This window comes from Pan paniscus, chromosome 8, assembly GCF_029289425.2.
Source record: "Pan paniscus chromosome 8, NHGRI_mPanPan1-v2.0_pri, whole genome shotgun sequence".
Taxonomy (NCBI): domain Eukaryota; kingdom Metazoa; phylum Chordata; class Mammalia; order Primates; family Hominidae; genus Pan; species Pan paniscus.
The window spans coordinates 74,840,289-74,863,801 of NC_073257.2; the positions used below are offsets into that span (position 1 = coordinate 74,840,289).

General features: G+C 44.3%; 1 protein-coding gene across 1 annotated transcript; it reads left to right on the forward strand.

The window, feature by feature from the left end:
* Positions 1-1,034: 1,034 nt before the first annotated feature.
* On the forward strand, positions 1,035-23,267 carry LOC100991816 (talanin). The gene is made up of 7 exons (XM_034930649.2): positions 1,035-1,228; positions 5,581-5,668; positions 6,105-6,369; positions 7,149-7,239; positions 11,105-11,112; positions 16,967-17,032; positions 21,039-23,267. The coding sequence occupies exons 1-7, from the start codon at positions 1,035-1,037 to the stop codon at positions 21,131-21,133; spliced, it is 807 nt and encodes a 268-aa protein (XP_034786540.2). The 3' UTR covers positions 21,134-23,267.
* Positions 23,268-23,513: the final 246 nt, after the last annotated feature.

The following is a 23,513-nucleotide window of genomic DNA, read 5'->3' on the forward strand; positions in this document are numbered from 1 at the left end:
TGCTCCCTTCTGCTCCTCCTACCCTTGGACACCAGACTCCATTTAGCCTTTGAACTCTGGGACTTGCACTAGTGGTTTGCCAGGAGGGGCTCTGGCCTTCAGCCACAGACTGAAGGCTGCACTGTCAGCTACCCTGGTTCAGGCTCTTGGACTCGGACTGAGCCGCTACCGGCTTTTCTCATCTCCAGCTTGCAGACGGCCCATCATGGGGCTTTGCCTTGTAATTATGTGAGCCAGTTCTTCCTAATAAACTCTCTTTTATATAAACACGTATCCTATTGGTTCTGTCCCTCTGGAGAACCCTGACTAATGGTAAGTATTTGTTGTTGCCAAACCAGAACCCTGGATGCCATCTCAATTCTCCACTTTGGTCAAGTATATTAAAAATATCTGAAGAATTATGTAATCTTTGCTCCTGCGTGTGCAGTTTGGACACAGGATACCTAAGTTCCTGGAAGGGTAAATTTTTTTTTCAGTCTGTTAGGAACAAATCTAACCTTTCTGCCATTGACTTAGTTTCTCTGCCTTAGACATGGGCTCCAGCTTCTGGTGAGGAGGCTTTCCCTATTGCCAAACCAAAATGTCAACAATCAAAGCAGATGGGAAATAAGGAGACCTTCCTGGGAAGTGGCTATTGTTTAGCCAAGAAATATTGAAGCTTTTAGAGTAGTGTCTTTGAAAGTCAGAGCAGATTCAAGGCAGTGAATGCCTTCATCTGGCAAGACTGGAAGAATGGATCTGCCCAGGCAGACACAGTGACTGTTGTAGTGGTTACTCACACAGTTGTGGCAGGTCACGGCCGTCTGACTCCTCCTCCCCCTTCATCTCTTCCCATTCTCAAACCTGTGATGGAGGATTTTTTTTTTATTTTGAAAAAATACTACATCAGTGTTAATGCTCTCAGAGCACTAAATATCAGCAAGAAATGGATTTCTCCATTTTACAGACACTCTATTTTGAAAAATATTGAAGACCTAGTCTTACCTTCAAGAGACCAGTAAAGAGCCAGAATGGCCCCCTAAGATGAAATTACAATGATCACCTTGACTACCCAAGGCCTCCTTAGAAGGCCAAGGAACAGAAAGAGAGGGAGAGAGGAAGACCCCAAGAGAAGTGCAGTCCAAGGAGTCCTGCAAAGCAGACTGTGTGGACTGAAAGGCAACCTGCCCTATTTTGCACCGGACTCATCTGCAAAACGGGATGATGGTATCTTCCCCATAGGGCTTCTGTGAGTATTAAATGAGTTAATACATACAAAATGCTTATGACAAGGCCTGGCACATAACAAACTGTCAATAAATGCCAGCTATTATCCTCCTCTCCTACTCCTCTTCCTCCTCTTCTACATCTTCCTCCTTCTCTTTGTCTTCACTCAAAGAACTTTCCTGGTCTGTCCTTAGGAATTCCATCTTTGTTCTGGTAATCAATGGAGCCTGTATACACTTTCACATATTACAAGATATATTGATGGTGTTTTCACAGTAACTATATTAGAGATATTTGCAAAGTTATACTTGACCCTGAAAATAGCTTTGATTGGCAATGATGCCATCTCAGACATTCCCCTGTGCCAAATACTGCCACTGAGCAGAGAGCACAACATGGATCACGGTCAATTTGGTGACTCAAACGACAATTTAGGTTCTTACTATCATTCATCCAACAAATATTTATTGAATGCCTGGCATGTTCCAAGCCATAGCAGGAACACCAGGATGAATCAGACAATGATTTTGTCTTAAAAGAAATTTTCATCCAAGGGCAAAGAAAAATCAGGTAGATATTTTAAAAATATAGACAGAAAGTGATATGGGGCACAAGAAAAACACACCTAGAAAGCTGTGCACCTCAGGTGACAAGAGAGAATGGTTTCTGCTCAGAACTCAAAAATAGAGACTGCAGTTCATACAAATGCAGATCACCGACGCCACCATCAGTAGTGAATTTTCTTAAGAAAATTACCTCGAACCCAGGTATTTGGTCTTTGTCTAGGGGTTTTCATTCACCAGAACTGTCATGTAGGCCAAGTTTGCCATGCTTTCTGCCTTTATATCAGCAGCTCCTCTCCCCCGCCCCCACCACAACCTCCACACACATTGCAGCAAGGCATCCAGTCCTGGATCACAACTCATGCTCCTTAACATTCCTACCTCAGTCAAAATGTCCCATCATAGAGCCATTGTTCTACAGGGACCCCAGGTGGAAGTGGGCCAGTCTTCAAAGGAGAGATCACCAACAACATGTGCATAATATATTTGACATATGGGACCTCTGAAGTTATGTGGGTATTCATTCAGCCTATGTTTAAAGCTGTAGCCCAAAGCATTATAGACACTGAGTCAATGGTGATAACAAATCCAATAGGTTTTCACTAGCTCGATCACCACAAAACCTCAATAACTGGCTGGCAACTGCAAAGGTTAATGTGGCTACAGTTTAGTCATCCCATTGTAATCTCTGTGAATGGCACAGGCTGAAATTGTGCTGAATGCAGTTTGCTCACCAAAACTGGGAGGCCCTGACTGAGAAAGCCATAGAGTTTGACAGCTGAACTTGGGCAAAAGAATAAATATTTTTAGATAAAACATATCACAAAGGAATAATGGTATTTGTTTCATGTTTTAAGCATGCCAATTGCAAAGATACATGCATGTGGCTTTGTAGATGTCTTTCTGAGTTGCATTTGTATCTTTGTCAATACAATATCATCTTACCTTGATACACCACTACATGTCTTGGCTATATGACATCAGTGTCTTGCACAATGGTATTGTGGAAAGGTCAATACTGTGCCAACCCACCTACAGCCTCTTCTGAGGGTACCCATCCTGCCCACACTTTCTGCTGAAGGGACAGGCCCAGGAAGCCATACTCAGTACCCAGTGCCCCACTTCCTCTATCCATAGATGATTGGCCCTGGCAGGGCACCTGAGCCAATGGCAGACAACCCATATGCTGAAGAGGGAGGTGCAGACTACTTTGAAAGATGGACTGGACCAATCAGATTCTCCCCTAGGGCCCTGAACTTGAAACAAACAAATAACCATCAGTTAGTACTGGGAGCAGAAGAAGACATGGCATTTGTTGCTTAAACATAGAAATCAAACATCCATGAACTCCTACTGTGGAAGACCTGGGAGCTTCCTTGAATCTAGAAGCATCTTCGAGTTCTGGATTCCTTAAGGCCAGGGTCTGATATGGCTCCTGCTCTTGGATTTACCATATAAAAATAATGTAATGTAATGCAATATGTGAAATCCCTTTGTCTTGAGTTGGCTCGAATAGATTTCTGTTTCTTGCAACAAAAAATAAAAGCCAGATTAAAATCAGTGGGATATTAACACCTGGTCCCAACTGATCTCCTGGGCCATAAGGCCATCTGGAGAAATCACAAGAAGCAAGACAAACTGGCAATGTCTTAGCCATTACTGGGAAGGCAATAGAAACCAAAAAAAGAAAAAAGGGAACTGAAAACCTTTAAAGACGATTTGGAAAGTTTGTGTGCATGCATCTCCCTGTTGAGTGTGCAGTGACTTGTAGAGCCAGCACCGTGAACAGAGAAGATGGCCTGAGTTGTCGCTCATGAACGAAACCTAGCATTTGAATGCTCACACTTAAAATAGGCTATGAATGACTGCCGGTTATGAGACATGCTAGATGCACAGGAATCACAAGTGATCGAAGCCAATTCACAAGAAAAATCAGGATGATATTATTTGAAGCAGCCTCAAAAGCAGGTGCTAGGTTTAGGGTGTGTCTACATGGCCCTGGTTTTTATTTCCACTCAGCTTTGGAAACTAAATGACACTGCTGTCTATTTAAAACTGTGTCTTATATATGTTCATACAGAGTGTGTCTAAATAAAACATAATTTACAAACATCTCCACAATGGTAGCATTTCATGGCCAAAGATATTGCATGGCTTGGAGTTAAATACAATTTGGCCTCCATCTGTTCCAGTTGATTTAGAAATTGAATTATCATCACATTTGATCCCAGAAGACATCTTACAAGTTTAAAAACTCAAATTTGTAAATAGGAGGTTTCATGACTTAAATGGAATTTCCTGTGCCTCTGTTATGTAAATTACATCTTCTTGCTATAGGGAAGCAGTATGTTGAAGTGGGTAAGATATGGATGTTGGAGATAGATGGGCTTGAGTTCAAATCCAGGCTCTGTGATTTATTAGTCATGTGGCCTTGAGAAAGTTACCCCTGCAGTTTCTTCATTTTTAAAGCTAGGATGATGATGATAATAGCACATACATTTCAGGATGTTGTAAAGATTAAATGGGTTAATAAACATACATGCTTAGAACAGTGCCTGGCTCATAGAAATACTCTACAAACGCTTGCCACTGTTATTGGTAATTCTTTCATTGAACGCACAGTCATTAAGCCAATTCTTACTGAGTCCATATGAGTACTGTGCTGGGTGTGCCCTTTTGTAATCCTGTTGAAAAAGCACAGCTCATAAGGAGAATAGGAATTCTCATTCTAAATTTACGGTTGCAGAAATGAAGCTTAGAAAGGAAGTTAACTAACTCTTTTTTTTTTTTCTTTTTTTTTTTTTTAATTATACTTTAAGTTTTAGGGTACATGTGCACATTGTGCAGGTTAGTTACATATGTATACATGTGCCATGCTGGTGCGCTGCACCCACTAACTCGTCATCTAGCATTAGGTATATCTCCCAGTGCTATCCCTCCCACCTCCCCCCTCCCCACCACAGTCCCCAGAGTATGATATTCCCCTTCCTGTGTCCATGTGATCTCATTGTTCAATTCCCACCTATGAGTGAGAATATGCGGTGTTTGGTTTTTTGTTCTTGCGATAGTTTACTGAGAATGACGATTTCCAATTTCATCCATGTCCCTACAAAGGATATGAACTCATCATTTTTTATGGCTGCATAGTATTCCATGGTGTATATGTGCCACATTTTCTTAATCCAGTCTATCATTGTTGGACATTTGGGTTGGTTCCAAGTCTTTGCTATTGTGAATAATGCCGCAATAAACATACGTGTGCATGTGTCTTTATAGCAGCATGATTTATAGTCATTTGGGTATATACCTAGTAATGGGATGGCTGGGTCAAATGGTGGGACTGTAAACTAGTTCAACCATTGTGGAAGTCAGTGTGGCGATTCCTCAGGGATCTAGAACTAGTTAACTAACTCTTTACAGCCTGCCTGGTTACTAAATCTCAGGGCTAGGATTAATAAATTCATTCATTTGCGCGTTCAACAATTTTTTTTTTTTCAAGACAGAGTCTCACTCTTGTCACCCAGACTGGAGTGCAGTGGCATGATCTTGGCTCACTGCAACCTCCACCTCCCAGGTTCAAGGAATTCTCCTGCCTCAGCCTCCCGAGTAGCTGGGATTACAGGCATGTGCCCGGCTAATTTTTGTATTTTTAGTAGAGACGTGGTTTCACCATGTTTGCCAGGCTGGTCTCAAATGCCTGACCTCAGGTGATCCGCCCACCTCGGCCTCCCAAAGTGCCGAGATTACAGGCGTGAGCCACTGCGCATGGATCAACATGTTGTTATTGAGCACTAGCTACTTATTATTCTAGGTGCTGGAATACAGAGAGGAACCAAACAGATAAAAATCCTTGCCTGCACAGAGCTTACCTTCAGCTAAGGGAGACAGTCAAAAACAAGGTAAGTCAGTATTATGCATAGGAGATTGTAAGGTGGAGTGTGCTAACAAGAAAACTAAGCTGGAAGGGGAGTGGGAATGTGTATGTGTGCGTGTTGAGGGAGGTGGAGTTGACAATGCAATTGTTGCTAGAACAGGTAACTAGGGAAGGTCTCACTCAGAAGAGGACATTTGAGGAAAGGCATGAGAGGAGTGGAAGCAAGCCATGGGAGTATCTGGGGGAAAGGTTTCAGGCAGCAGAAAGAGCACATGCAAAGGCCCTGAGGCAGGAGTGTGCCTTGCATATTCCAGGGACAGTAAAAAGCCAGTGTGCTGAGACAGAGAAAGCAGAGAAAACAATGGGAGATGAGATTAAAGAGGTAAGGGATTGGCTGACATTGGTACTTACTGAAGAAAACCCCTCCCTATGTTCCTGTTAACTGGGGTTCTTCCACAAAGTCAACACATCTAAAGAAGCCACTGATGAAACAGGCTCCCCCTTGGAAAGACCATCTCGCCTTCCAACCTCTCCATCCTGCAGAGAGGAAAACCCAAGTTTGGCGTTGGCAGTCAGGTAATTCATCAGATCTGGAAACCACCTCATCAGCATCCCCCTGGCCAACTGGAAGCAACCGTGACGTTGTGCTGAACGCACTTGCAGAGTCGTGCTGTGGTCTCTCCGAGCTCATCACAGCACCTCCCTATGCAGGAGTTTCAATTCAAGGTCATTTTTGGTTCCTTTCAGTAGCAGACTCAGAACCAGACCTATTCAAGTGTCGGAACAGGGCAGACATATTAATAGCTAGACCCCAGTGGGAGTTCTATTTTCCATTTCCTCCTCCCCCATATTTATTTGTTTCTTCCTCTCCTCTGTGTGGTAAAGGTGATCTTGCATGGTATTTTCAGATGAGGCTTAAAAAGGTGGAGTGGAGGATGGGAAGATGACACCCTGAATTGGAGCTCACTCTTTCTCAGTCCCTCAGGCTGGAGTTGGGCTCCCTGGGTTCAAATCCCCATTCTATCACTTAGAAGCTGTGTGACCTCAGTCAGGATACTCAGCCTCTCTGAGCCTCAGTTTAAAATTTTGAATTGGGGCCAGGTACATTGGCTCATGCCTGTAATCCCAGCACTTTGGGAGGCCAAAGTGGGCAGATCACTTGAGGTCAGGAGTTCAGGATCAGCCTGGCCAACATGGTGAAACCCCTTCTCTACTAAAAATACAAAAATTAGCCGGGTGTGGTGGCGCATGCCTGTAGTCTCAGCTACTTGAGAGGCTGAGGTAGGAGAATCACTTGAACACAGTAGGCCGAGGTTGCAGTGAGCTGAGATTGCACCACTGCACTCCAGCCTGGGTGACAGAGCAGGATTCCATCTCAAAAATAAAATAAAATAAAATAAAATAAAATAAAGTAAAAATATAAAAATTTTAATTGGGGATGATGATGACATCTTCCTCAAAGACTTATCATGAGAATTCAATGTGGTCATTTAATTCTGTTTCAGGATTTAGCCAAATTTGGGTGCTATTTCCCTTTTGTGGGGGGACTTCTCATCACAATGAGAAGGATGTCTTAGGACTCCAGGACATTGAGAGGTGGGTGTCCAAAACATGTGGTTGTCTCTGCATTTCCACTCAAAGCAGAATCTAGGTATTTTCCAGGTGCTTCCCTCTTTCTGCTGAAAGTTCACTTCATCTCCATCTGGGTGGTCCCAGCCTCCCAGGCTGGTAAGCCTCTTGAATTCTTAAGAGCAGACAGAGAGGTGGGCCCTCTGTGGTCTAGGGGAGAAGTGGCCCACTGCCTCAAATGGGAAACATGTTCTAACTGTATTTATTCCCTTGCCTGGGGCAAAAGCTGAAATTTTCTGGTCTCATGCAGGGAATTAAGGAAAATGTTTGTAAATTCTTTGGAAGGAGAAACATGAAAACAACAAGCAAATATCCTTTCTAGAGAAGGAGATTTTTAGCATGTGAATTTGCAGATTATACCCTTCTTCCTTCACTGTAACTTATCTTTTGGGAAAAGGGCACCCAGAATTTGGTGAATGTTGTCTAATGGCCACAACTTATTAACCCTATGTGTTCCTGTAGACAGGGAAAAAAATTACTACACAGTTATGTCAGAAAGCCTCCCACGACAGGGATAGAGCAAACAGTCAATATTACTTCTGGCAATAAACCAATGAATAAATAATACATCAGGAATAGCTACAGCATTCCATAGAAACAGCCAAAGAAATTATCTTAAGATCATTGTAATTAGAAAAACATTCCCATGAAATGTGTCTGTAACTCAGTGATTTAAATGAATAGAATAATGTTTTCCTACTGGCTCAGATTACTACTTTAGACACAATTTATCATGGTGTCTGATGAAGCTCCAATGGCAGGAGCCCTTCAGATTATGATTTTAAATTGTTCTGGCCTATTGATGGTGGCAGCAGCCCATCTGGAGCAGCCGCTTGGGGGATGCCAGCTGCAGCAGGGGAGGCACAACCAGGGCTGCGTGCTCTGCGGAGCCACCCGGGGCCGGGAACACGTGGGAGTCCAGGTCCCCACCAAGTTGGTGGGGAGGGAGCCCTGCGCTCTCAGGTGCCCCTGCAGTGACCAGCTGCAGCTCTGGACCCAGGCATCCCTCTGCTCTTGGGGCCAGGAAGCCCCCCTTGCCCCTGCAGGCTAGGAAATGTCTGCTCCTGCTCCCTGGCCTCTCCCCACTCCCGGCGCCGGCTCTGATTTTGGAGCAAAGTTGTGTCCAAGCCCGTGCACTGTCGCAACCTGGCCAAGGGTGCGGGTGCTCAGGGCAGCACTGACATGCCAGACCCGCAGCCCACCCCCTACCTCGGCCTCCTCCGGACTTTGGGCACCAACAGTGCCAGAGGGAGGCTGGGGGCGCTGAAGATGGCTCAGCGCAGGCCTGCACCCCTTGGCACAAACAGCCAAGGCGCCATGGATGGCATGTTGATGGTGAGAGGCAGGCAGGTTCCTGGCCAGAAAGGGGCAGGTCTCTAGTGAAACTCCACCTTCAAGCCAAGGACAGCCTGAATCCTGGGGACCAGGCTGCCAGTTCCGGGTGGAGTCCAAAGCCCAGAGTGAGAACTTATGGTGCTTTTTCCAGGCTTGCCCATGGCTGAGCATGAACCAATCAGCACACACTTCCCTGCTTCTGAGCCCATTAAAACGCTGGACTCAGCCAGACTCAGACAGAAGTCAGGACTAACAGCTGTGGGAAGGAGCTACCCACTTCCGGTCTCCTTGACTCTTCAGGATTACCTGCCTGCAGGTACGAGCTACCCACAATGGGTCTCCTCTCCACTGAGAGCTGGACACTTGCCAGGACAACCTGTCTGTGGAAAGGAGTTACCCACTTTGTGCCTCCTGAGAGCTGGACACTTGCCAGGACGACCTGTCTGTGGAAAGGAGTTACCCACTTTGTGTCTCCTGAGAGCTGTTCTGTCACTCAGTGAAGCTCCTCTCCACCTTGCTCGCCCTCCAGTTGTCCAGGCACTCCATTCTTCCTGAACGCAAGACAAAAACTTGGGACCTGCCAAATGGTGGGACTGAAGGAGCTATAATACAAACAGGGGTAAAACACAACCCCCGCTCTCCATAATGAGAGAAGAGCTGTGGCCCTTCAAGGAGTTCAGACCTGGGGGCTCCCCAGGCCAGCGTTGTGACACCTTCTTTAGGGCTCTGTGGTTCCTGGTGTCTCCAAGCTTCTGGGCACCACTGCGTTTCTCAGTGCCCACAATGGAAGCCGCTTGTAGTACACCTGGTCCACCATCAGCCACGCACAGAGCCAGCACCTGGAGCTGGCCTCCCCACTGCAGCCAGCATGCCTGGCTGTGTGCAGTGGCCGGAACCCCTTCACACTCACACATCCCTCACCACTCTGCACATGGCTCACCCTTGACAGGCATGGAGTCTGGCCAGTAGCTAGAGCTGAGTGCAGCCTGCCGGGCCAAGTGGGTGGAATGAGCCCAGCGGTCCCGAGGAAAACTTGGGCAAAGGTTCCACTGGCCACAGAGGTTTCCAGCTGGCAGAGTGACACCCTAAAGATCCTGTGACATTTTCCGGGACATTATCATGACCACAGACTCAGCATCAAACAGTTAAATGACCTTCACAGAAACCCATGAGATGAACTTAAAGAGAAGCCATATGAGGGATTCCTGCAGGTAAAAAGCCTGCCACAATGTAGATAACCACCTCTGCCTTATCACATTGGAAAATTATGGCTGAGCTATGCCAGGATTTTGTGAAGGCTGAGGCAGAAGACAAAAGAGCCTGGCTTAAAGATGTATAGACCCACCAATTCCACTCCTATTTCTAAACCCAAAGACATGTCCACCAAAAGACATACGCAAGTATGTCCATAATTGCCCAAACTTGAATCAACTGAATGTCCAGCAATAGTCAAATGGGGAAATTAAACATTCAATGAAAGACTACTCATCAACTCAATAATTTTTTTAAAAAACCAATTGCTACACACAGCAACTTGAATTAATCTCAAAACATGTTGAGCCAAAGAAGCCAGCCACCAAAATACATGCACTGTGTGATTCCACTGACATAAGATTTTGAAGCAGACAAAACTAATCCACAGAGAAGGAGATCAGAGTAGTGGTTACCTTATCTAGTGTGCAGGTAGGGGTTATGGAATTAGAAAGACACGAAATAGCCTACTGGATGCTGGACTGTTCTATATCTTGATTGGAATAATGATTCCATGGGTGTGTATGTATCAAAAACTCACCATCTGCACACTTAATATTTGTACGGTTTACTCTGTGCAAATTATGTCTCAATTTAAAAATGAAAAAGTAGGAAACAAAAAATTAATATAGAGGTAAACAGGATGTATGGTTTTCTGGGTGGCTTTTGTAAGACTCAAACTAAAGAACTGTGGCTCCTTTTTAAGGAGAAAATCTGAATCCCATACAGATAGACTTGTCCCAGGGTGACACCGTGTTTGTTCATCATAAACCGGTACTACTGAGACTTTTGCCGGGCAGTGGGCTGGCTGGTGGCAACACAATGGGAAAATGGGACTGTCGTGGACTCACTCTATAGGGGAAGCAACACTTCAGAAAGAAACAACACACACAATTCTATCACTTTGAAATGTGATAGAGACTATAAGAAGAAAAATATACAAGACATACACGAGATCTTTTACAAGAAAGAACAAAAGGGAAGCCTACTTTTGTTTGGGAAGTCAGGAAAGTCTCTGAAGAAATCACATTTGAGTAAAGATGTGAAGGTTGGGTAGGAGTCAGCCAGCAGAATTAAGTGTAATGGAAAAACATGGAAGTGGAAGCGTGTGTGTGTGTGCATGTGTGTGTGTGTGGGGGGGGGGAGCATGAGTAAAGGTCTTGAGCTGACTGCCCCAAGGAGCTGGGAGAATTCTAGTGTAAATAAAAGTTACTGAGTGGGAGGGGAGGAGGGAGAGAAGGCTAAGGGAGGAAGGTAGACAGGGGCCAAGCTATAGAGCATTTTCTGGGCCATGATTAGAGTTTAGATGAATGCCAAGTATAATGGAAAGGGTCAGAGGGTTAAGTAAGATCTGATTTACATTTAAAAGAGATCACTGGCTTCCAAGAAGAGAATAAAGTAAAAAGAGATCAGAACGGTTAGAAGAACCAGATAAGACTATTGAAGTAATCCAGGAAGGAGAAGGCAACTTGAACTAAGATGGTGGCAATGGAAATGGAGAAAGGTGGATGGAAATAAGCTAGCTTTTCGAAACAAACTTACCTCCTCTTCTGATAACCTAATCACTCTTCTAAAACTAGTTATTAACTCTAACCTGTGCTCTCTCTCTCCCCCCCACATCCTACTGAAACACATATACACACACACAGCAGACCCTCACCCTCTCAGCCACTAGATCCCAACTGTGATGAGAAAGCAACAGCAATGATGCCCATTCAGGGCCTTGCTAGCAATTCCAGGGCATTATTTAGTTCAAGGAAAGGAAATCAGGAGTAAATGCTAACATTCATTCAGGGTCACCTATGTGCCAAGCATTGGGTTAGATATTTTCACATTTGTTGTCTTGGATATCAAATTGGATATTATTATCCTCACTTTAATAGGTGAGGAAATTGCAGCGTGAAGAGGTTAAATAATTATTTTATTGCAGCCTCATAGCTATTTTAAATGGCAGAAGTAGATTGATTTCAGAGCTATCTGATTCCAGACACCACATTCTTTCTACTACACTCTGCAAATGATTCTTTTATCAAAGGTGTATGGCTTTTTAATAACAAGACACCAAGAAGAGTAATCCACAGGGATGGCTTATTAATGGTGACATTTTAGATTTTCAAACACCTGGTCAAAGGCAGATACCTTTGAAGAGCAGTCTTCAGAGGCTCTGGGACACAGCCCCTTAGGCAACCTCGTACTCTAGTCCACCTGTGATTAACTACAAGTCCACCTCCATGCACAGGTGCCCTGGATGCCAGTGATATCTGAGAGCAACCACTAAAGGTCAAAGGTGGCTACACAACCTCAAAAAGTGGTGACATCAGAGCTGAGTTCAGCCCAGGTTTGCTGGGGCAGGTGGAGACTTGAATAATACTGAAGTGTCTTAAGTTGGGTTTCACCATAAGACAAATGGATCTAGCTCCTGCCTTGGAAAACAGCATAGCCTTGTGGGGAGGGAAAGGGTAAGAGTGAGAAGCTCGCCAATTCTAGGTTTTCCGCCTGCTTTAACAGTGACTTTGCCCAATTACCATAAACACATTTCTTTGAGGTGGCCACGTGACCAGAGACACCATATCCTGGGGACTCAGGGAAGAGGGATGAATCCACAAGGGTTCAATCAGAGAAGCAGGGCCACTCTGAGTGATATAGAACTAGGGATTTGTTATTAAGATGAGCACGATTGTGGGAGCTGGTGAAGGGGGTGATGGCAAACTGCTTCTGCACCTGGTGGGGGCCTAAAGCTGCTGTAGCTGGGCAGCTCTAGTAATCAGGAAAGAAGGCTAGATCTAATGTAAGGAGAGCAACATTAACTGGAAGCGTGAGAAAAACTAGAACTGTCACCAGTGGAGGGTGTCCAGGTTCTTGGCATCTTGAATGAAGAAAATGGACAAAATGCACAAACAAAGCAAGGAAAGAACGAAGCAACAAAAGCAATTTATTGAAAATGAAAGCACACTCACAAGGCGGGAGCCAGCCTGAGCAAGCAGCTCAAGAGCCTGGTTACAGATTTTTCTGGCCTTCAAATACCCTCTAGAGTTTTCTCATTGATTACCAGGTGTACACCCTATGTAAATGAAGTAGTGGCCTGCAACCAGTCTGATTTGTTGTAGAAAGTGACCAATCAGAGGCTGAAGTGAAGTTACAAAGTTACGCCCTATACAAATGAAGACTTGGCCCATGACCAGTCTGACTGGTTGCAGGAGGGGACTGATCAGAGCTATTTTCAATTTTTCATCTGCCACGCAGAAGGGCAGTGGGGGGCAGTGCAAAGGGAGTAGCCTCTGGTCCTTTTGTTACTTGGGCATGGAAAGCTGGGGTTTTCCTTTTGATTTGGTTCTAGGAAGTCGGCATGAATTGGCCTTCCATTCCCTGCCTTCAGACCCTATTCTCCTGCCTCAGAACAATGAGGGCAGAGTGGACCCCACGTATGCCTCTTATTGCCCCCAATTTTGACAATGTGGGGAACCTGCAGAAGCCAATACCTTCTCCATGAGACTGCACACACAGTAAGTTTGCAACTCAAGAATCTGAAGGAGGAGATTGGGTAGGAGCTGAAGGAGCTGCAGGCCCAGGCACTGCTCCATGGCAAGAGGATGAACCATTAGGTCAGCATGAGCTATGGGGCCTGCCTGACACCTACACCAATCCACAAAGAGTGGCTACCGCTTCCTTCCCTTCTGCCTTCCCAGTCTCATGCAAATTTCTTTTGTGGTCAGTCCTAGTCTACAACCACACAGGGAAGACAGTTCTGGGAAATATTTCCAACTTCGCTAAGTTGACACAGTACCAAGCCCCTTCAAGGGGAGACCTCTAGAGAAAAATAATTATGTTAACTAAATATTTTATGGTATTGGTGGAGTGGAAAGAGAATTTCTATTCAAACCTATAGTGCGATCCTGGCCAGATCCTTTGACAAAAACAAACAAACAAACAAACAAACAAAAACACTTGAGCCGGCCATGGTGGCACATGCTTGTAGTCCCAGCTACTCAGGAGGCTCAAGTGAGAAAATCACTTGAGCCTGGGAGTTCGAGGCTCTAATGAGCCATGATTGCACCACTGCACTCCAGCCTGGGTGACAGAGCAAGACCCTGTCTCAAAAACAAACAAAACACTTGAAATTCAAGTATGAAGTGGAGGAGAGCCAAAAATCAACTAATAAATTATTAGTGAGTGCTGATTATATGCAAAGCCAAGTCGTAGGCATCACTGTGAAGATACAGACAGCAGCAGGATAGGATTCCTGCCCTCACTGGAAGGAAGATAAGGTAGAAAAGCGCCACATATGCATTACACACTTAATACTCAACACTCCCGGGGGCTCCTGCAGGATACTTCCAAAGGCTGCCTGCTGATTGGTTGACAAAACAGACTTGAGCATTCTCAGACTCAGGTTCAAATTCAGCCTTGCCCCCCACTAGATTTATTTGCTTAGTCACTCTGAACTTCCATTTCCTGGTTCATAAAGTATAGTTAGTAATAATACTAATATAAGTTGGTTATAAAGGTGAAAAGAGATTTTGCATGTGAAGCACTGGCACACAGCAGGTATTCAATAAGTTGTAGATATTTTAATGTTGGTGATCATCATCCCTGTTCCTTTTTAGACCCAAAGCCTACCTGAGTAGATGCATGACTTTAGTGCCAGGGACCTATGAGCTTGCAAAATACATATATGTGTCCAATCTCTTAACGATCCGCAGTTTGGATAAGCTGATGTGTTTCCCATATTCATATATTCATTCAGTAAATAGTAAGGGCCTAATACTATGCAAGACACATGTGTTCAAACCATGTTCTAACAGCACAGCAATATAAGTCAGGGGGCTAAAAGCCTCAAATGGCTAACGCAAACAACATTCTTAGGAGCCGAAGATCAGTTCAGCAAATATGTCCTGGAACTTGAAAGAAAAGGAAGAGGGGTTGAAAGAAAAGATGCCTCACTGTCACTTATAGTGGTCAAGGAAGATTTCAGAGAGCAAGTGGCATTGGGGTTCAGCTTGGAAGAATAGGCAAGATTCACACCAGGAAGGAGGAGGGCAGCATTTCTGGGGCAGTGGAGGCTGGAAAGCCCATGATGTAGTCACAGGGGAGCGGGGAGAGCAGAGTGGGCTTGTCAGGTAGTAAGTAGGTTAAGAAGCAGACTGTGCGGGGCTTTGAATGCCAGGGTCATGAGTTCAGACTTTGTATGGTGGACAGCAGAGTCACTGAAGGTTTTCATAGAGAGAAGGGGCACAATGGAAGCCAAGTTTTAGGAAAACGAAGGTGGCAGAAGTCTATTGTCTGTATAGGATTGAGGAGAGACTGTAGGCAGGAAGGCTGACTGGACATCCTGTCACAGAAACTCAGAACTAGAAAGAGGTCCAGTAATGAGACACTGAGAGTGCAGGGAGGACTGCAGGGACTCATGGGAAGGGAGAAAGCAATGTTCTTGATGCCTGCTTGCACATAAGGAGTGACTAGAGGTATGAGAGATGAGCCGGAATTCCAAGACTGGGCAGCATGAACAGAAATAGGGAAGCCAGGGCTGGGGTGTGGAAAGAGAAAAGAGGCTGTGTTCCACATGGAGAGTCACTGAGGAGCCCTGAAGGCACAGGCAAGAGATGAGGGCAGAGGAAAGATGGGGGGTAACCTCCAGAGAAGGGCAGACTGAACTCGGAAAATGCCTGAATATAGGGAGGGACAGGAGGTACCGGAGAAAGAACAGAGGCCTGGCCTCCCGGGAAACCTAACGAAAACTTCCAGTTGCTGATGGAAGACAGTGAAGACCTCCAGTCCTTATAGTTCTTCCTGATCCACTGGTGCTTGTTTCTACAAGGGAAACATCACATTGCAGACCTGCTCAATGGCTAAAGAAAAGAGAAAACTCAGACCATTCCCAAAGAGAGAGAGTATTCCCTCAGAAAGAGTTGAGCTATTGCCCACATCGTGGTCATGATGCTGCATGTGTCAGAGTCCCTCCAGAACCAGACAGTGCATTCAAAGTGTTGAAGAGTGATGATGCAGAGGCCGTTTGCAGAGTCAGGCACCAAGGACCAGCCACATTCATACACTGTCATCCTCCTCATCCTGAAGGGGAGCAGAGGGAATGGAGTTACTTGAAGCCTAGAGAGGGCCAAAGGGGTAGAACCAGATGCCCAATTGGAGTGGTGGCTATAGGAGAACATAACTACTGCCCAGAAGAGCAAGACGAATAAATACCCCAATGTTTCTCTCCTCCCACCTCCCTATTTCCTATAAGCACTTCTCATTAGCCAAACGACCCAGAAGCCACAAGACAAGGAAGTCTAGCCAATGCAATCTGCAGTGCTCAGTCTCCCGAGGCACAGAGCAGGTCAGAAAGGTGTGGAGAATGGATCTTGGAGAGAAAATGGAGAATAATGAGAACATTGGCCCGTTTTCTTCCTTAGTTCAAAGTTCTACTTTGAGCAGAAGTAGACATGATTAATTTTTATTATAAATGATACACATTTGCATGGTGTTTTATGATTTCTAAAGTATTTCATATAGATTCTCCTTTTTGAGCTACACAGTATCCCTATGAGGTAGAAAACACCATGTTATTTATGTCCATTAAACTCTGAAGTCCAGAGACATTAAATGACTTATTCAAAGTCACACAGTGAGTGAATTGTGAAGTCCGCGTTAGAAATAATGCCCTTTAATCCTTAACCCACTGCTCTTTCCCAGGTGTGAAATTAATCTACCTGGGAAGGTGCCCCTGCTGTAAAAGACAATAGAACACAGCTGTCCAGAATGTGGCATGTCTTGTGGCCCTGGCTCAGTTGGGTACATAGAGCTGTCCTGAGTTGTTTTCAATAAGCAAATATTCCTGACACTTCAATTATCCCAACCCAAACAATGAATACATTGTGCAAGAGGCTTCATAAATTTCATTCAGTTGGATGCAATGAGAATAATACAAGTCAAAGCTTTGTGTGTATTCCCTCGAAAAAAAAAAGAAAGAAAGAAAGAAAAAAGAAACCACCCAACAAAACAGAAATTGTTGTAAGGAAAACGTCTAGGCTACAAAAAAGAGGCAACACAGGCTCTGTGTTCATCTCTATCCCTGTATCTCTGCAGAGAAAGTGTCTTCAGTCAGGAACCCCAGTCTCTACAAGTCAAAGCAGGAATATCAGCCTTCTTACACTTGGACAACTCCAAAATTGTGTGATTGGTAAGATTTTTTTTTAACTTTCCTATATTTGATGTCTTGTCCTCCTCATGTACACCCTCCTTGTCCACTTCCTCTACCCTACTGTCATGGGCTGAATTGCACGCCCCTCCCCACCGGCAAAAGGTATTACTGAAATTCTAACTCCCAGTACCTCAGAATGTGGCCATCTTTGGAAATAGGGATGTTAAAAAAGTAATCAATTTAATCTGAGGGTGTTACAATAGGCCCTAAGCCAATATGACTCGTGTACTGTGAAAAGAGGAAATTTGGACACAGAGACGGACACATAGAGGGAAGACATGCATGGAGACATGGAGAACACACCCATCAACCAACCAATGAACGCCTGAGGCTACCAGGAGCTCAGGGAGCCCTGGAACAGATCTTTCCCTGGAGCTTTCAGAGGGAGCATACTCCTGTGAACGCCTTGATCTTGGACTTCTGCTCTCCAAAACAGTGAGACAATAAACTTCTGTTGTTCTAAGCCACCCAATTTGTGGTACTTTGTTTACAGCAGCCCCTAGGAAATTAATACACCCACTAGATGTATGCACATTTATATCAAAGATATAGCCAGGAAAATTGTAGTTATTTTATTGGCAAAACTCAAGGTTTCATACAAAAATGTCCAGAGAAAGTGCTGGAAAAGGTTTATATAGATTACACATTGATCCTCTTTTCTAACTCTGTAGAACAGGAGTGGATTAAGTTTTGTGACAACATCTGACGCATTGGTACCAGAATTAATAATGACGCATTTGGTTCCAAGTAATAGTATATCCATATTAAGATGGTTTAAACAATGAAAGCAACATCTTGGCTCCCACACCTGAAAGTGTAGATCTACTCTGGGCTTTAAGCATGATTTTATTAAGGCTCTGGATTCATTTCTCTGTAATTCTCTTCGCCTTGCCTCTTTTGTGTGTTGATTCCATCCTCAGGCTGGCTTCCCCCATGGTATCAAAATCATTGCAGTGGTTCCAGCATGCGTGTCTGAATCCAACACTTCCTGGAGAAAGAATGCTTTTATGCCCTAGATTCTTCAGCAGCAGTCCCAGATGTGGTGCTGATTATTCCATTCCTAACCAATCCTAGGGGAAAGCCAAGTACTGATTGGCTATGCTTCACTTGTGTGGTCCAATCACTGTGGCAAGATGCTTGAATTTCCCTAATGGCTTGGACCATTCAGGACCTCCTGCTGGAGGTAGGGATGAGTGACCAGATATGCAGGATACCCCTGAATGGAAGATGATCACAATGAACATTGAGGAAGCACCACAATGTCCAGTTCAGAACTAAACCCTCTGCATATTGCAAAGTCTAATCTTGTCAAGATCTGATTGTTAGAACATTAGCTTGAGCTAGACCCACCTGCTTAAATGTGGAATCTAGAATATGAAGATTTCATTTAGTATCTGAGGAGGGCCTATAAGTTGAGGAGGTGAGATTATATTTATTTTATTTATCAAGCACTGTTCCAGTTACTATGGCTACATAAGAAGTTATCTCAAAATGTGGCATCTTAAAATAACAGTCATTATTTATTATCTCTCGAGGTTTCTGTGGATCAGGAATTCAGGTTGAGAGTAGTTGGGCAGATGTAGCTCAGGTTCTCTCTGGTGGTTGCAGTCATTAGGTGGCTAGTCATTAGTCATTAGTGGCTAGGGTCATATCAAAGGCATCATCACTAAATGTATACACATTTATACCCAAGGTGGCACTTCGCTGGGGAATTCAACAGCTGAGGCTTCTTGGACTTCTCTATTCCTACGTTGTCTCTTCATGTGATCTCTGCAGCATGGTGGCTTCAGGATAGGGCTCTCAAGGGTGTGTGTGTGTGTGTGTGTGTGTTTTGTATCTATCTCTATCTCTCTCTCTACACACACACACACACACACACAGAGAGAGAGAGAGAGAGAGAGAGACAAAAGCAGGCGGGTCCTTATCACCTTCCATGACCTAGCTGTAGAAACCAGCAGCTTCACTTCTGCAACAAAGTGTGCATCAGGGAAGTCACAAAATCCCTCTGGGTCCAAGGGGAGAGGAAACAGACTCCACCCAGAATACAGAGTGGCAAGGTTCTAGCAGAGCATGTGGGACCAGAAAATTACTGTGTCCCCATATGAAAAATACAATCTGCCACACACGCTTATAACATTTATATACCATAGACTGTTCCAAGTGTGTTACAACAACAAACTCATTTAATGGAATAGGGTACTAGACTTCCTTTTATAGATGGCAGATGCTGTGTGTGCCCCACCCACATCTTTTTGGCCCTCATCATTTCAGCACCTACCAGCTCATCTTCCAAATGCAGGATCTTGGCCCGAGAGCTTCCACTGGCCTCTGGAGCCTGGTGTGTTCTTGCACGCAGCAGGCCAGATGTATTGGGGAATAGATTTCCTCTAGGAGCAGCTATCAACAAATAATTGGCAGGAGTTGATATATAAATGCCCTGGCTCCCTCGCCCTGTGGTGGCAGGATGGGATTTGATTCTGAGGCATGTGCTCTATGCTGGCTTCCACAGTCCCCCATGCAGTAAGCTTCAATGGCCCACGGTGGCAGCTTTCTTGACAATGCAACTGCATTGTCTGCCTCTTTCCCTGTCTTCTTCCTACCACCACACTAGTGTTTCCTGTCCCTCCCAAATAACCTACTCAGATTTGAACTTTTCTGGAGGAGCCCAAACCAAGACTTTTAACTTGCCCAAGATCACTCAGTTAGGAATTTGAACCCAGATTATAATTGTAGGTAGCTTTAAGAGGCACTTTCTTAGCACCTATTAAGTGACATTAGAGAAAAGGCAGTGCCGAAGAGCCCAGGAAAAGGAGGTAAAATACCTCCAGTCTAGACTTGGGATGTTCCAAAGTTACAACCACCAAACACTTATTGAGCTTATACTATGAGCCAGGCATTGGGCTACATGTTGGCGACCTTGGCTCACTGATTCTGGGATGGATATAAAAATTCTTGGCCAAATTCTTCCTCTTAGCTGTGATGAAGAACATCATAAAACTTTTAGATGAGAAAGCCCTGCTCTAGTATAAGATTCATTTTGCTAACACTACTTCTGGGACTTCAGCTTGGGCCGCTGGGATGGGGCTAGAATGAGCATATTAGTTGGGGCTGCCATAACCAAATACCATCGACTGAGTGGCTTAAACAACCGAGATTTATTCTCTCATGGTTCTGGAGCCTGGGAAGTTCAAGGTCAAGGTGCTGGCCAGTTCAGTTTCTGCTGAGAGCTCTCTTCCTAGCTTTCAGGAATCTGTATCCTTTCTGTGTCCTCACTTGATGGGGAGAGGTCTCCTTTCCTCTTTTTATAAGGACATGAATCATGTTGTATAAGGGCCCCACCTTATGACCTCAGTTAACCTTAATTAGCTCTGTATAGGCCCTTGCTCCAAATACAGTCATACTGGGGGTTACAGCTTCAATATATGAATTTTGGGGGACACAATTCAATCCATAGCAGTCAAGTTCTAGCATAGTTTTCTGCAGGGGTTCACACCTTTTAAAGCATTTTAGTTTTATTTTATTTAGTTAGCAATCATTACCCACAGCAAATCGAGGGTGGAAGCACTTTTGACCACAAAACATAGTTTTAAAGTCTAAAGAGCATAAATATTGTGTGACTGGATGGGCCAGTGCCCTGTCTTAAGGAAGCCCTGCCAAAGGCCTCCCAGGGCAATTCATGCTGCTCCATTCATGGGAGACTGCAGTCCCCCATGTAAGTGCCTTCATTAAATCCTCTCCCACTTGTGCTCAAACTCAGGGGGTTTTTTGTTTTTTGTTTTTTTTATTTTTTTCCTGAGAACATGCTGTCTCTCTCTGAACTTCTAGGTAATATCTGCATGATTAAAATAATCTAGATTAGAAGTGTGCTGCTTTAGCCAGATAGCTGGGTTTCACAGCAGCCTGCTGGGCCAGCCCAGCCTTGGGCTTTAAACAAGGAACTCCAGTTATTGAATCTAATCTTTCTCCCTTTTCTCTGTCTTCATAGGCAAATCGACAATCATCGATTTGTTGACTGAATACCTGTTAGGTGTAAGGCACGGTGTCATATGCTTTCCTTGGGGCTTGCCTTCAAGCGGCTAACAGAAATAAGAAGAAAACAGGTGAAAAAGACAGTGTGATAAGGCCATGGTGGTGGATTGTGGATGCCCTGCCCTGTATCCACTTGGGAGAGAGCCTCTACAACATGCTGGCAACTTCCCCCTCACTGATTCAAATGTTAATCTCCTTTGGCAACACCCTCACAGACACACCCAGGATCAATACGTTGTATCCTTCGATCCAATCAAGTTGCCACTCAGTATTAACCATGACACCTTCTAAGCCATCATCTCCTCCTAATCCTCCCATAACAATGGGTATAAGTTATGAAGGTGGGTTAGAAACTAGTGCCTATCCCTCACTAAGTTGCCAGATGGATTTAACAGCACCTCAAAGTCAACATGCCCCAAGTCATAGTCTTCTTTACCCATGGAATAAGCTGGCTTGCTACTTCCCTACATCTCTGAAGGGCTCCACCATTCCTCTAGCAACCATGCTCTCAAAGCTCAGAGGGAGGAAAAGGAAATGGATCTAAATGGAATTCCAGGTCCCACGCTGGATATTTTCACACCTTACCTCATTTAATACAACAAGCAAGGAGGTAGACAATATTGTCTACCTTTGCAAATGAGGAAACAGAGGCTTAGAGAAGTTAAATAATTTGCCTGAGAATAAAGCTAAAAGTAGCTTTAAAATACTAGAGCTGGGATTGCAAGTTTGATGCAAAGTTTGTGCTCTCTTCATCCTTCACCAAGACCTTTCATTTTCCCTTTAAATATCTCTTATGTCTGCATTTCCCTTCCATTCCCATCACTAGCACTGTCCTCTAATGCCCCACCCAGTGGGGAAGTCTCCAATAGGTCCCCCTGCTTATAACAGCCAAGAGGGTAGCTATAAACTAGGTCCAATAACATGCTTCATGAGAGGGAACTGATGGACAGCTGTCTAATTCATAACCTCTGGCCTCAAAGGAATTTACAGTTCAGAGTCCAAAATAGCAAGGAAGTGGTGGGAAGAAGGTGAGAGAAAAGGGTGGGAGGGTGAGAGAGGGGAGGGAGGGGAATAAGGTGTGGGCAGTAGAGGGAATCTGTCAGTCTCACGGTTTGCCCTAGGAACCCTTCTGCTCAGCCGCAGCCTGCTTCTGGGCACTCGTCCTCACCCCTCCTTGCTGTCCGTATGGGCTCAATGTGAGTAACCACAATTGTAGAGTGTGGCCATCTTCTTCTGACATGGTCCTAAATAAACCTAACTGAGTAGCCAGAAGAATCACTTATAAGGTAAACATCTGTAAACATTGGTTATATTTATTTTCAATATTACTGGTTAACATTGTGGAGCTATTACTGACGGGCCAGACTCTGTGCTAGACACAGACTTTCTAGGGATTATTTCATTTAATTCTCACGGCAACCACCATGCATTTGCAGATAGGCAAGTCAGGCTCACAAAAATGTATGCAGAGCTTCAGGGTTGTGATGGGTAGAGCCAAACCCATCTGCCCAACCCAAGGGCCCGTGCGCTCCAACCCTGCATCAAACTGCCAACATAGTACACCTTTTAGAAAAAGATTCTTGTTGCAAAAGTACCATAGGCAGTGTGTGTGTAAGGTCATTGTAAAAGTGTAGATAAGCAAGAAAGTGTTATACCACCACTCAGAAGTAACCACTGTTAACATGTTGGCTTATCTGCTCTCAGGTGTTTCTGTGCCTGTACATACTATTCTTCTTGAATAAAAACAGGATTACACAGTGTATACAGTTTTGTAACTTTTGTTCATGAAGCAATATACAGTATAATGCATTTCTTTCTTTATCATGAGATAGTCTTCTATGATACAGGAGGTTTTGGAGGATTTCTTTATTCTTTTGAATGGATGCACCATAATTTATTTAACCAATTCTTTATTTTTAGACATTTTGGAATCTGGTTTTGTTTCATCCTTTTAGTTTTTCTCTTTTTTTTATTATTATTATACTTTAAGTTTTAGGGTACATGTGCACAATGTGCAGGTTAGTTACATATGTATACATGTGCCATGCTGGTGTGCTGCACCCATTAACTCATCAGTTAGCATTAGGTATATCTCCTAATGCTATCCCTCCCCCCTCCCCCCACCCCACAACAGTCCCCAGAGTGTGATGTTCACCTTCCTGTGTCCATGTGTTCTCATTGTTCAATTCCCACCTATGAGTGAGAATATGCAGTGTTTGGCTTTTTGTTCTTGTGATAGTTTACTGAGAATGATGATTTCCAATTTCATCCATGTCCCTGCAAAGGACATGAACTCATCATTTTTTATGGCTGCATAGTATGCCATAGTGTATATGTGCCACATTTTCTTAATCCAGCCTATCATTGTTCGACATTTGGGTTGGTTCCAAGTCTTTGCTATTGTGAATAGTGCCGCAATAAACATACGTGT